General features: G+C 41.2%; 1 protein-coding gene across 1 annotated transcript; it reads left to right on the forward strand.

The window, feature by feature from the left end:
- Nucleotides 1-1850: 1850 nt before the first annotated feature.
- Nucleotides 1851-3513, forward strand: LOC145039197 (uncharacterized). The gene is made up of 3 exons (XM_078987294.1): nt 1851-2163; nt 2265-2340; nt 2796-3513. The coding sequence occupies exons 1-3, from the start codon at nt 2122-2124 to the stop codon at nt 3425-3427; spliced, it is 750 nt and encodes a 249-aa protein (XP_078843420.1). The 5' UTR covers nt 1851-2121; the 3' UTR covers nt 3428-3513.
- Nucleotides 3514-14379: the final 10866 nt, after the last annotated feature.

Raw genomic sequence — 14379 nt, forward strand, 5'->3', positions numbered from 1 at the left:
TCTTCACTTCGTTTATCCACTTGTACTTCACCCCTAGGTAAGGGTTATGATGAAGAAGGAACATAATCGACATGAAGAGCATTGTGTTATCTGTTGGGGAGTATAAAATGTTGGTAATCCAATAAATATTGTCGTGTATGGTGCAGGGGTTGATTATGATAGCCTGAGAACAATCAATCTGTCTTTATGGAATGTTCTTGTTTTATTTATTGCTTTCGATTTAGGACAAAAGTTCAACATTCTATCTTATTTCCTAGTTGTATGCGAGCATGTTTTGTCTGATGATGCGTCTGTAGCAGTCTAGACTATTAAAGAGTTTGCATATTAGGGAGTGATATGACTCGTGTTGTGTTTTGCAAGTACTTGGAGGGATGTTGATTGGGTTCTTGCAGGCAATTGGGATGATGTTCGTATGCCTATAAGCCCACTGGGTGCTAGTCGTGAGTCTTCATGCCCATGGTTGGATGATGACGAGAACAATGTTGAATCATGAGCTTCTCATTTCAATAGTTGGATGGTGTCACGACCTATAATGAACCATCACGGATTCCAATTATATATGTTGGACCCGACAGTTGTGTAAAGGAGACCCATTTATTGATTCGTTAGCCCTTTGGCATAATTGGGTATTTGAGTAGTATGGTGTTGTCACTAGTGGCTCCATAACTAAGAAGTTGGGTCGGGTATCTGTAGGTTTTTGACTTATTGGAAAAGTCATAGTTGTTTATCAGCAATTCCTCATGGTGTTTTCTTAACGGGTCCTTATTCGTTGTTGTGACAACGATTTCGAGTGAGTTAATTTGCTACTAATGGAGTTCGTTGAAGGGATCTTGGATGATTTGTTAGAAGGTTGTGCCCTTGAGCGTATGGGAGTGTGGATGCCGCTCGAGATTTTCCTATGGATTGACCATTGTCGCGCTCTTGGGGGCATTGGATAAATGAGGACTTGTCAAAAGTCAAGTGTGCATTTGAGGTCTTTTAAACGTAATTTCTAGATTTGGAATTGGTGAGAATTCGTCGGATTGGCCTGAGTGTTTGTTCTAATGGTATAGTGGTGTCCGTGGTTATGGACTTGGGGTAAGTATGATGAGTGGATGATCGTCAGACATTATGTATGTCCCTGGAGTTTTAGGTTGATGGATTTCTGGTTTTTTCTGAAGTATAAATCGGTTTAGTCACAGTTTCAAGATTTTTCCCGGTTTTAGTAGTTTCACTAAGTTGGATGATGAGCTTTTTAGAACCTTGATCACAATAATACTCTTAATAGATTCTAGCATATTGATTTTAATATGTTGATTTTTAAAATTTAAAAATATCACAAAGATGATTATTTTATAAATAACATTTACCAAAATTAATATATTTTTTTTGGTTCTTTGCATCTTTTGAAATAAACATTAATCATAAGTATATTTATTTTTAGAAAATCACAAAAATGATTATTTTGTAAGGAATATTTAACAAATGAATTTTTTTTTGGGTCTTTACATAAACTGACCATCAATTTCACAATAAGTCCCATTGTGATTACAAAATGGCTTTTCGAATGACCTACAACACAAAAAATACTTCAAAAAAATCGACAAAAAAATCCCAGCATACGATTAATTTTGCTATATATGAATGTTATCTTATAGAATAGTTATTTTTATGGTTTTCTCAATATTTTTCCATACAATTTGACTTAAGTATTATTGATAAATCAAAATAAAATTTAAACAAATCTTATAAATGAATGATAGAAAGAGAAAGTTGGAACTTACAAGAGGACAAACGCTTCTGCAGGAAGCAAACATCCCTTCCAAACCCTGGTCAAATCACAAGATTATACCATCTCTTCTCTCTCACACTCTCACACACACACCTTGTGTGTGCTTTCTGGTTGTTTTGCAGCCTACTCCTGTAGGAAAAGGGTGGCTCTGCAACTCTTTTGGTATATGATCATCACATTGTGTACTTCACATCAATATCAAAAAGCTTTTCAAACAAAACCTTCTCTGTAAAAAAGAAGTAAAACCATTGTACTCGAAGCTTTCTCTAAATAGCAAAAAACACAACAACAAGAACAAGAACAAAACAAGAACTAACTGTTCTGTTCCCTTTTCTATTCTCCCAGAAACCATGTCAAGAATCAATGATCATTTCCAGATTTTACAGATAAAGGTCTCCATTTCTAGTCATTCTTTTTTTTTTTTTTTCTTTCTTTTCTTCATAAAATTATACTTTGTTTTATTAGCCTCCTTTATTTTCTTGCTTAATAACAGACATGTGAACTCAAGGTCAACATTCATTGTTATGGATGCAAGGAGAAGGTCAAGAAAATACTCAGAAAAATAGAAGGTAAAGATTTCACTTTGTATCTTCACTTTTCATGCTTTTTAACTCGTATTTGCTATGATCATTCTCTCTCATGGGCATTCAATTCTTCTAACGACATTTTCCTTAAATGTTTTTGGGTTTGTGCTTTTTTAAAGTTTCATCCCATCAATTTCTATAATGGGTATTGTAGAAGTCTTTGATTTGACTCTGTTTTAGTTAAATACTTCAATTTCCATGAGCAGATTTAAGCTTCCAGACCCTTTCATCTACAGCTATTATTTAAAAAGAAAATTAGACCTATTATTTTAATGAGATATTAATTAATGAGGAACAGTAAAAAAAGATACCGATATACAACAAGAAAAATGCCTGTTTATGAAAAGGGAACACATAAAGTGAATGATTTTGAAATCTTTAATGAATAAAAGTCTAAAATAATGATCATGTCTCATTACTAGATGAAATTATGGGTGCAGGAGTTTACTCTGTAGATATTGATTCAGATCAACAAAAAGTCAAAGTGTCTGGAGATGTTGACTCAACAACCCTAATCAACAAGCTTGTCAAATCAGGAAAGCATGCAGAACTTTGGCCAACCAGTGACGAAAATTTGAACGAACACCAACAACTTTCAAGCTTCATCAATGGCGGAAACAACCAAAACCAGATGCAAAATCTGATCGCAAGTCTGAATGCTCCAAAAAGTCAACGTATGTTGACTCCTCCTGGTTATCATCGTACTGGTCTGGAAGAGCAGATGGCTTTTGAAAGGTATCTGAAGCATGGAATGGATATGGAGAATAATCATCGACACATTGGATGGGTTGATAGAGGTAATGGAAGTCTAATGGGAGAGAATAGTTCTGGTTTTATTGACCTTGAAGGTAGTCAATTACATGGAGGTTTTGGTGGAAGCTTTAATGGCGGAATTATGCCAACTTTCCATGATCATGGATCAAGTTTGCCGATGATGAACAGGATTGATCAGAGCGTTCATAGTGGGATGGGGAATGTGATGGTGCATGATAACATGTACATGCATCAACCCCAGATAATGAATCATGCGTATCCAGTGTTTCATCACGCACATCGTCCTCACTATTACTAATTTGATTTTTGTTGTTTACTAATTTGATTTTTGTTGTTCCGAAAATAGTTATTATAAGTAGTTTTATGGGCATGTATTAATACTAATCTAGTGGAATTGAATTGACGGGTAAGACTTTAATCTAGTGCACTGGATAGATATATTTTTCCTAGAGAAATTAAATATCTTCCTATCTTTTAATCCTATTATTCTTTCTATTCATTTAAATGATCACATGTGTGATACTAGTATCCTAAAATATCATTAAATCTTATTAAATTAGCATTAAATGTTACACATGTTATCATTTCATGGGTAGGAAGATATGTAAGAACAAAAAGTAGGAGGATATTTAATTTCTTATTTTTCTATTTTAATTATAAAAGGATCCAAGGGAAAATGACTTATAAGGGAAATATCTTTAAAAAAAACCCTATAAAACACAATCAACTTTTTGTATGTTTAAAACACACCATTCAATTAATTCAAGACTTTATATAAAAAATACCAACAAAATATTTTTTTTTTCTCTAATCCCACCTATTGGTAACCAACATCTATATCTATTAGGGGTGAGCATCTGGACTGGTCCGACCCGGACTTGACCGGCTCTTGGATCGGACCGGTTATGGAGAATTTTGTGGACCATGGACCGGATCGGATGAGTCGTGTTCGTGTCCGGGTCCAGGTCCGGGTTTTCCGGTTTTTGGACCCGTTTGGACCGGTACAACTTTAATTGCATAGAATACAATAAGTAATCTACATTGATGTATAATATTAGAACTTGCAAAATTAATACGTTTCCGTTTCATGCCTAACTAATCTACATTGATGTATAATATTATAACTTGCAATTTGCAAAAATTAATTTTCCAAATAAAAGCAACTAACATATAAATCAAGTTCACCAACAAAAGTTAAACAATTTTAATACAAACATACAAAAGTATTACCGTAACAACAAAAATCATAGTTTAAACTTTGAAATCAATCAAACTAACAAATTTCATAAACTCATAATCTAATCTTCCATTGGCCTCTTCCCCATATCATTGTCATCAATATGTAACATATTTAAAGCTTGTGTAATCTCTACATAAACACAAATGAAAATGTTGTTAGTATTTAATAAAAAGTAATAACCGTATAAAAAAAGAATAAAGATTGTAATTTTTTACCCAAAGCTATATCATCATCGTTCAAGATGTCATCAACGTTGTCAACTATCGGATTTGTAAACATTATCACCCAATCTTGGGTGCATAACAAAGCTTCAACTATCAATGTCGATAAACTAGTCTGATACTCACTTACAACTCTACCACCTGTGCTAAACGCGGACTCGGAATTATAGTATAAAATAATACTAAAAAGCTGAAATATTTCAGCTTTGATATCTCTACTTTGAAGGATTGTAACTCAGTGAATATAATACCAAAATAAACAAAATTATAGTCTAAATTCATTTACAAACTGTAAACTAAATGTTGGAAAAAACCGGAGGTCAATCCGACTTAAAACGAATGAGTTATAAGTGTTTAAAAAACGTCACAGATTACAAAATCTTGCTGAAAAGCTAATTTTTTTCAGCTTTGATAGCTCTACTTTGAAGGATTGTAACTCAGTGAATATAATACCAAAATAAACAAAATTATAGTCTAAACTCATCTACAAACTGTAAACTAAATGTTGGAAAAAATCGCCGGTCAATCCGACTTAAAACGAATGAGTTATGGGTATTTAAAAAACGTCAGAGATTACAAAATGTTGTTGAAAAGCTGAATTTTTCAGCTTTGATAGCTCTACTTTGAAGGATTGTAACACGGTGAATATAATACCAAAATAAACAAAATTATAGTCTAAATTCATCTACAAACTGTAAACTAAATGTTGGAAAAAACCGCAGGTCAATCCGACTTAAAATGAATGAGTTATAGGTGTTTAAAAAACTCCACATAAATCTTAATCATGTCCAACCGGTTCTAAACCCGGTAAAAACCGGACCGAACCGGAAAAAAACTGGACTGAACTAGAGAGAAATCTTAGAACCGAGAACTGGCCCGGGGATCCAAAAAAACGGTCCGGTCCGGTCCGGTCCACCGGTCCAAATGCTCACCCCTAATATCTATATATGTTCAATGAAAAAAAAATATACTTTTTTTCTCTAATCCCATCTACTGTTAACCAACATCTATATCTATATGTTCAATGAAAAAAATGACCTGATAAAATTAATTAATAGACATTAAGCAATGGCATAACATTTTTTTTATTCTTATGTGGATTAAGGGTAAAATAAGTCTTAGATTTTTCAAAATCATTTAACGGGAGGGAGTGAAGCAAGGAACCTCTCTAGGGTTTGTTTCAAGGTTCGATCGCTCAACAACCCTTTGTGAAATCGATTTCCACAACCATAGTTACGGATGCTTAGTATTTTTGATAAAACCAAGTCATCAAATTGGACAATTTGTATTGGACTAGTTGGTTTGGATTTTCGATTTCCACAGCCGTAGTTACGGTTGTTCAATATTTGGATAAAACCGAATTATCAAATTGGACAATTTGTATTAGACTATTTGGTTTGGATTTTCAGATTGGTTTTCGATAAATCCGAATTATTATTTTGGATTTCGGATTGGTTATTGTTTATAAAATAAGTACCAAATAGTCCAAAAAAACCGAATAACAATTTATTGTTTATTTATTTTTAATATATATCTATAATTATTTATCAATTTTGTAATTTATTTAATGAAATAGGTTTAAAAAGTTTCACCTAATAAAAAATATTTTATAATATGCTTTTTCTCTCAAAAAAAAGTTATCTATAAAATATTAAAATATAATATACCTTATTAATAATTGTTTATAAATTTCAAATCGTTACTAAATAATTTGTTTTTGCTTCTTGTGTAAAATTTGGTAATAATATAATTATATGTCGTTTTAAAACGTTTTAGTTTTTAAAAACCGAATTATAAAAACCGATCCAACCGAATTGTAATTGGATCGGATCAGATCATATTTGAATTTAGTTTGGACTATTCGGATCCATGTTTTGAAAACGAAATCAATTTGGATTCACTTGATTGGATTGGATCAGACCGATCCATCCAAACGAACACCCCTAGCCGTAGTGACATCGATTCCTCCTTGGTCTTGGAGACATCAAGTTCTACAACAAGACTCGGCCTTTGTAACAACCCAATTTTCACGACCAAAAATTTCATTTTTAAATCAACACTTTGGAAAACATTTGTGATTAAACATCCTTTGATTCCATCATTTCATAAACATATTTCGTGTCCGAAAACCAAAACATGAAAACAACCATAATGTCAGAGTACAAATCCCAGAATAACTCATGGTGCGGAAAACAATGTGCGTGTATGATGTGCCGCTACCGCGCTAGCTCCTTCCCCTTCGAAGAAGAGGTACCTGAAAACAAAACTGTAATCTGTAAGCACGAAACTTAGTGAGTTCCCCCATAATACCGCATACCATACAATCATATAATGAACAACTAGGAGATACGGGCCTCGCCCACACTCATAGAGATACGAGCCTCGCCCACACTCCGCTAGCTGGGAGATACGGGCCTCGCCCACACTCCGCTATCTGGAGATACGGGCCTCGCCCACACTCCGTTATCTCGGAGATACGGGCCTCACCCACACTCCGCTATCTGGGAGATACGGGCCTCGCCCATACTATGCTACTAAACCATAACATACAAGTATCACACAGACCCGATCCTACTCGACAAGTCCCTCTTCTCACTCACTGAGTCACCCTTAACTCACTACTTGGGACGAAAGAACCGACTCACGATCCGACTCGTCGAGTCCCCACGAGTAGATCTCCTACTCACTTCCAAATCCTCACCAGAGCATCCTTTATGAGGATTTAGGTTTCTAGGACTATTGTTACACATTAAATTGCTAATTCCGCGTGCAGATACGAAGGGTTGGACCTTCAACACCTAAACCCCTCTTACTCAGTAACAGTTCATATGACTCGCCGAGTTTAAAGAACAACTCGTCGAGTTCCAGGCAATCTTCATAGGACTCGCCGAGTTGTTCATCCAACTCGCTGAGTCTAAGACCATCTTCATAGAACTCGCCGAGTTCCACTTTGGGACTTGCCGAGTCCCTTCAACCCACTTCCCATATAGACCAAATCTGAGACATGCAATGCTTCCAAACCATAGATCTATGTTCCTAGGGCATGCTTATCACGTAAAGTTGCAAACTTTACGTGCATGCATGGCGCTATAAGCTCCAAAAGGCAAATCCAAGCTCTTTATGAGGTCATACACTCAATAGGGACCTCAATCACTTCAACCACAGAGACTTTATACTTCTAATACATCCATAAGGTCTAGATCTGAAGTTCTTTCGGATCATAGAGCACAAACACATGGAGTTTGGTGTTTTAGGGCTTGAAAACCACCAATTTGGGACAAAAGGGGATCTAATGAACTAGTGATCAAGGTAGGGACTTTTCTACCTGAATGGAAGCCTCTTGCAGGGTAGATGTCGGATCTACTTCCCCTCCTTGCACTCTTCCACCTCCTTCTTCCTCTCTTAAGCTTCAAACTTCTTTCACAAGGCCAAAATCACTCACAAGGACAAAAAGGGGGCTAGGGTTTCGCTCTACAGCTCTTCTGGAAGTGTTAGGGACAAGGGAGGCCGAGTTAGAGTGTTTAAATAGGTGAAAACACCTGGGTTAGGGTTTTTGCCCAACCAGGGCCTACTCGCCGAGTCCAAGGCTTAGACCCCGCGTCTCATCCCGCTTCTACTCGGCGAGTTGGTCCTTCAACTCGCCGATTCCAAAACAAAATGCATTATTTAAGAAATATTAATTATAAGGAATACGTACCAGGAACCAGGTGATACAAATCTCCCCCACTTATTTTAGAATTCGTCCTCGAAGTCTGCTTCTCGATCCTGAAACAGATCGGGGTAGTGCTCCATCATCTCTTCCACCGGCTCCCAAGTCCACTCCGATCCCTTCCGGTGCTGCCATTGCACCTTCACGAGTTCCACCCTCTTGTTCCTCAAATCCTTCGACTTTCGATCGAGGATCACTACAGGCCGCTCGATGTAATTCAGGTTACCATCAACCTGAATGTCCTTCAATGGTACTACTGCTAAGTCGTCCACCAGATATTTCCGCAACTGAGAGACATGGAAAATGATGTGTATCTGACTGTGTTCGGGTAGCAAATCCAGCATATATGCCACCTTGCCCACCCGGGCTATAACCCTGAATGGTCCAATATACCTTAGGCCCAACTTTCCCCGCTTCCTGAATCGAATGACGCCTTTCCAAGGCGACACTTTCAGGAGGACCATATCTTCGACCTGGAACTCCAGGTCTGATCGACGCTTATCGGCATAACTTTTCTGCTGACTCTGAGCAGTTTGAAGCCTGCTCCAGACCTGCTGAATCTTCTCTATTGTCTTGAGCACCACTTCGGTGCTCCCCATGACCCTCTGCCCAACCTCTCCCCAACATATCGGGGTCCTGCACCTCCTTCCATAAAACATCTCGAAGGGAGGACAGTCGATGCTCGTATGATAGATATTATTATACGAGAAATCCGCCAACGGAAGGTAGGTATCCCAACTACCTCCGAAATCCAGAACACATGCCCGCAACATATTTTATAACGTTTGGATGGTCCGCTCGCTCTGACCATTTGTCTGCGGGTGAAAAGCGGTGCTAAAATGCAGATGAGTACCCAACTCATCATGAAACTTCTTCCAAAACCTGGAAGTAAAACGCACATCCCTGTCTGAAATCACCGACACTGGCACCCCGTGCCGCGCCACTATCTCCCTAATATAGATGTCGGCCAATTTCTCGGCTGCGATGCTCTCCTGGATCGGAATGAAATGGGCGCTCTTGGTCAATCGGTCCATGATGACCCATATCGCATTCACTCCTCGTGTGGTTGTGGGAAGCTTCGTGATAAAATCCATCGTAATATCTTCCAATTTCCACAACGGGAAATCCAACGGCTGCATCTTATCGTGTGGCCTTTGGTGCTCGGCCTTGACCTTCCTGTAGGTCAAGCAGCGCTCCACGTACCAGGCCACATCCCGCTTCATGCAGGGCCACCAATAATCCAGACGAAGATCCCTATACATCTTCGTCGCCCCAGGATGAATGGAGAATCTAGATTTGTGCGCCTCTCCCATCAGTACCTGGCGCACGCCTCCGTGGTACGACATCCACACCCTACGATGTAGTGTTAACAATCCTCGACCGTCATAGTCGAAAGAGGAAACCTGACCCACAATCCTCTCACTCTTCCGATGTTCCTCCTTCATCGCCTCTTGCTGAGCCTCCCGAATCTGCTCCAGCAGCGGAGTCACCACTGTCATCCTCAAACAGACATCCCTGATCGGTGCTGCCTTGTGGCTAAGCGCATCGGCCACCACATTGGCCTTTCCCGGGTGGTAAAGGATCTCACAATCATAATCCTAGACCACATCAAGCTACCAACTCTGTCTCATGTTCAGGTTCGGCTAATCCATAAGGTACCTCAAGCTCTTGTGGTCCGTGTAAATCATACATCGAACCCCATAGAGGTAATGATTCCAAATCTTGAGGGCGAATACCACAGCCCCCAGCTCCAAATCATGCGTCTGGTAGTTCGCCTTGTGAGGCTTCAGCTGCCTCGAGGCGTAAGCAATGACATGCCCTCTCTGCATCAATACCGCGCCCATACCCGAGATGGACGCGTCGCAATAAACAACGAAATCCTCCACGCCCTCTGGCAGGGCTAAGATTAGCGCCTCTCACAATCTCTGCCTCAACGTCTCAAACGCCGCCTGCTGCTCAGGCCCCCTTCAGAAAACAACGGCCTTCCTCGTTAGCCGCGTCAAGGGTACAACTATCTTGGAGAAATCTCGAATGAATTTCCGATAGTACCCTGTTAACCCCAGAAAACTCTAAATCTCAGATGGAGACTTCGGAACATCCCACCTCATCATGGCCTCCACCTTGGCCGGATCCACCGAAATCCCGTCCTGGTTGACAAGGTACCCGAGAAACTGTACCTCACGTAACCAGAACTCACACTTGGAGAACTTAGCATATAAGCTCTCCCTCCTCAGGGTCTCCAACACCTCTCGCAGATGCCCCTCGTGCTCCTCCTGTGTCTTGGAATAAACCAAGATATCATTAATGAAAACTATCACAGACTAGTCCAGCATCGGTCTGCACACACGGTTCATAAGGTCCATGAACGCAGCAGGAGCATTGGTGAGCCTAAATGACATCACCACGAACTCATAATGGCCATAGCGCGTCCAAAATGCGGTCTTCTGCACATCCTCCTCTCTGACCCTCATCTGATGGTACCCCGAACGTAGATCAATCTTGGAGAACCAGTATGCTCCCTGAAGCTGGTCGAAGAGGTCATCAATCCTCGGGAGTGGTTATCGGTTCTTCACCGTCACCTTATTCAAATCCCGATAATCTATACACATCCAGTGCGACCCGTCCTTCTTTTTCACAAACAGGATCGGGGCTCCCCAGGGAGAACTACTCGGTCTAATGAATCCCTTGTCTATCAGCTCCCGCAGCTGTGTAGACAACTCCTGCATCTCAAGAGGAGCCAACCGATATGGTGCCTTGGCTATCGGAGCCGCACCAAGGACTAAGTCGATCCTGAACTCCACCTGTCGCTTTGAAGGTATCCCAGGCAACTCCTCGGGGAATACATCTGCAAACTCTCGAACCACGGGCACATCGCCCATTGTCGCCTTACCCGCCTCCCGGGCGTCCATGACATAAGCGACATATCCTGCGCAACCCTGCTGAAGGTAACGCCTAGCTCTCGCTGCTGAACATAAGGCTGGTCCTCGTTGTGGCCTCTCGCCCTGAATCACCAACTCTCCCCCACTTGGGGTTCTGATCCGCACCAACTGCTGTGCGCAGTCGATCACTGTCCCATTGGGGCTTAACCAATCCATACCGATAATAACCTTCTTCCCGCGCAAAGGTATGGGAACCAGGTCGACCAGATACTGTAACAGCCCGGATTCCCAGGTATTATTCATTCTTATATTTTTTGGTATTTTGTGAGGAGACTCGGCGAGTTGGAGCTTAAACTCGCCGAGTAGGATCGCAGTTTTGGACGCGGGTTCGCGCCTGGACTTGGCGAGTCCACTCTGTTTAATGAAACACTAATTCCCCGGGTTTGGAGCCTATTTAAGGGCACTTATAGCCTCCCATTGCAGCTACCAGTCCCTTGAGAGAACCCTAAGAGAGAGCTAATTCGTTTTGGGAGAGAGAAAGTCACTTTTGGGCCTTTGTATTCCTTGTTTAGCAAGAAGAAGGTGGCAAGAGCAAGGAGGAGGTAAGACTCTAGCAGATCCAGAGTCCAGAGGCTTCATTTTGAGGTAATGTTTCGAATCTCCTTCAGTTTTAGGGTTGATCTTTAGAGTTAGGGTTTTATAACCCCTTTGGAGAGTGATTATGTGAAGCAAATGGTCCCTCTTCGAGTTTGTGCCTTGGATATGGACTCAAAGAGGTCCAGAGACCTTAACCCTTGGAGCTTTTTGGGTTATTATGGAGTCATTGGACCTAGGTGGTTATTTTTGGGAGCAAATCTCCTTTTGATGCCTTGTGGGGGTTATACAAGCATCAAGTTTCGAACTTTACGTGACATTCATGCTTAGGAAGGCCAGATCTATGGTTTGGGAAAGCAGATCTGACCTCAGAAGGTCAATAGAGTTTGTGCATGGCATGAACTTGTCGAGTTGTTCTTGAGACTCGGCGAGTAGGGTTGGGGTCTCACGTAAAGTGTTCAGCGAGTAGACTCGCCGGGTTGGGGGATGACCCAGTGAGTCAGGGAGAGTCAATTTGGGGCTGAGTCAAGCCGGAACTCGCCAAGTTGTTCTTGAGACTCGGCGAGTTGAGTCATGGTTGCCCTGCGATTCATTCCAGGTGGAACCCGTCGAGTTAGGGAAGTACTCGACGTGTCAAGAGAGGATCCGAGGGAGTCAGTGAACGTGTATAGACTCGCCGAGTCGCTTTGGTGCACTCGCCGAGTCCGGTCAAGTTGACTGTTGACCGTTGACCAGAGTTGACCGGTGTTGACTTGATAGGGTTAGTCAACCTTAGTTGTAAAAGTGTTGATTAGCGATATATTGTATTATAGGAGGATTATTGCTCGGGGGATCGAGCACGAGTGATTTCAGGGATTTGCGAGTTATCGAGATACGCGAGGTGAGTCTTCTCACTATACTTTACCTTGAGTAGGTAACAAGAGTTATGTCATGCAGTGTTTGTATGCTATATATGTGTTATGTGTTGCACTGCATTATTCTATGTGATTTATGTCGTGCATGTTTACAGAGTTAGAACCTGAGGGTTCACAGAGTTTGGGTGCACGGACCCACAGAGTTATAGCCTCGAGTGGCTAATATGTGTTATATGTGGTATTTTGGGGAACTCACTAAGCTTTGTGCTTACAGTGTTTGGTGTTATTTGTTTCAGGTACTAGTGACGACCGTGGGAAGGCGCCGGCTTGATCAGTACACACACACGGGATTTTATGTTATGAGATCTTGGGATTTTGTATGGCATGGATTGAATTTCAAACATTGGTATTTTTACGAATATTAAATGAATTATGTTTTTATAAAATGCAAAAAATTGTTTTGAAATTTACGGTGTTACAAGTTGGTATCAGACCCTTGGTTTGAGGGATTTGGGTACACCTTCGGGAGTATTTGAACTCAAACTGAGGATTTTAAAAAAATATATATATTTTCAAAAGAGAGCCAAATTTTCTAAAAGAAGGAAAAGATTTTTAGAGAAACTTAAAGCAGAAACGTGTGTACGATCAGTTAGCGCCCGAACGGTGATTTCCCAAAATACCCTTATATGTTTATGAGATTGATATGATGTATTCTCTTGCTAGAGTGGGCTAGGTATTCCTATTAGGACTAGAGTGCCCTGATTTGTGATGCCTTAGCCTAGGGAGAGGTGAGCTGCTATGAGATGCTTGAGAGTGAATAGGTAGCAGCGAGGAGCTTATGAGAGATCTGTTAGAGAGTGATAGAGTACTTGGAACTTGGGATCCGAAGAGGAGGATTTGGGGTGTATACTGAAACGGTGCAGACAATAGTATTGGGCCCGTACTACTGAAAGCATCGGGGCGGTGTACAATTCAAATAAGAATCTTCGGAATGCCAAGGATCAAGGAGGGATGAGTTGTCGAGTGTGAGTATGCTCGAGTGGGTTCTAATTTATCGTATGTTGTATTTCAGAGATAGATCATGGTGAGGACACGTCTTATGCCTGAGAGTAGTGGGGCCAGTGATGAGGAGATCCGCCGGATCATCGACGAGGAGGTGGTTGTGGCCATCAGGGCAGAGATACCAGAGATTTTCGGGTCTATTAAGACCACGCTGATTGAGACTTTCGACGAGCGTTATGTTGCTCTTTCTGAGGCTGCTGTTGCGGCGGCCACTGCAGCTGTTGCTGCTGCGAGGCCGCAGGGTGGTGATGCGTTGCTGTTTCGAGAGTTCAGCAACACAAAACTGCCAGAGTTTGATGGGACGCAGGACCCGGTGGCGGCTATGAGGTGGATTTCAGGCATAGAGGGGTGTTTCTTCACTTGCTCATCTCCTGAGCATTTGAGAGTTCGGTTCGTGCTGAACCAGCTTCGCTTGGGAGCGAAGGACTGGTGGAAGTTTGTGACAACACACTTTTCGCCTGCTGAGCTTGCGGCAGTGACCTGGGAGAGGTTCACTACCATGTTCCGAGATGAGTACGTTCCCCAGGTGGAGAGGGAGCGTTTGGCCCAGGAGTTTCTGACCCTCAAGCAGGGTACTGAGTCTGTTACGGTGATTACCAGGATGTTCCACGAGAGGGCGATGTTCTGCCCTGAGCATGTGTCTACTGAGCAGGCACGCATGAGCCGATATCTGAGTATCTTGAGACGAGAC

This window comes from Lactuca saligna, chromosome 4 (genome assembly GCF_052625555.1).
Source record: "Lactuca saligna cultivar CGN05327 chromosome 4, ASM5262555v1, whole genome shotgun sequence".
Taxonomy (NCBI): Eukaryota; Viridiplantae; Streptophyta; class Magnoliopsida; order Asterales; family Asteraceae; genus Lactuca; species Lactuca saligna.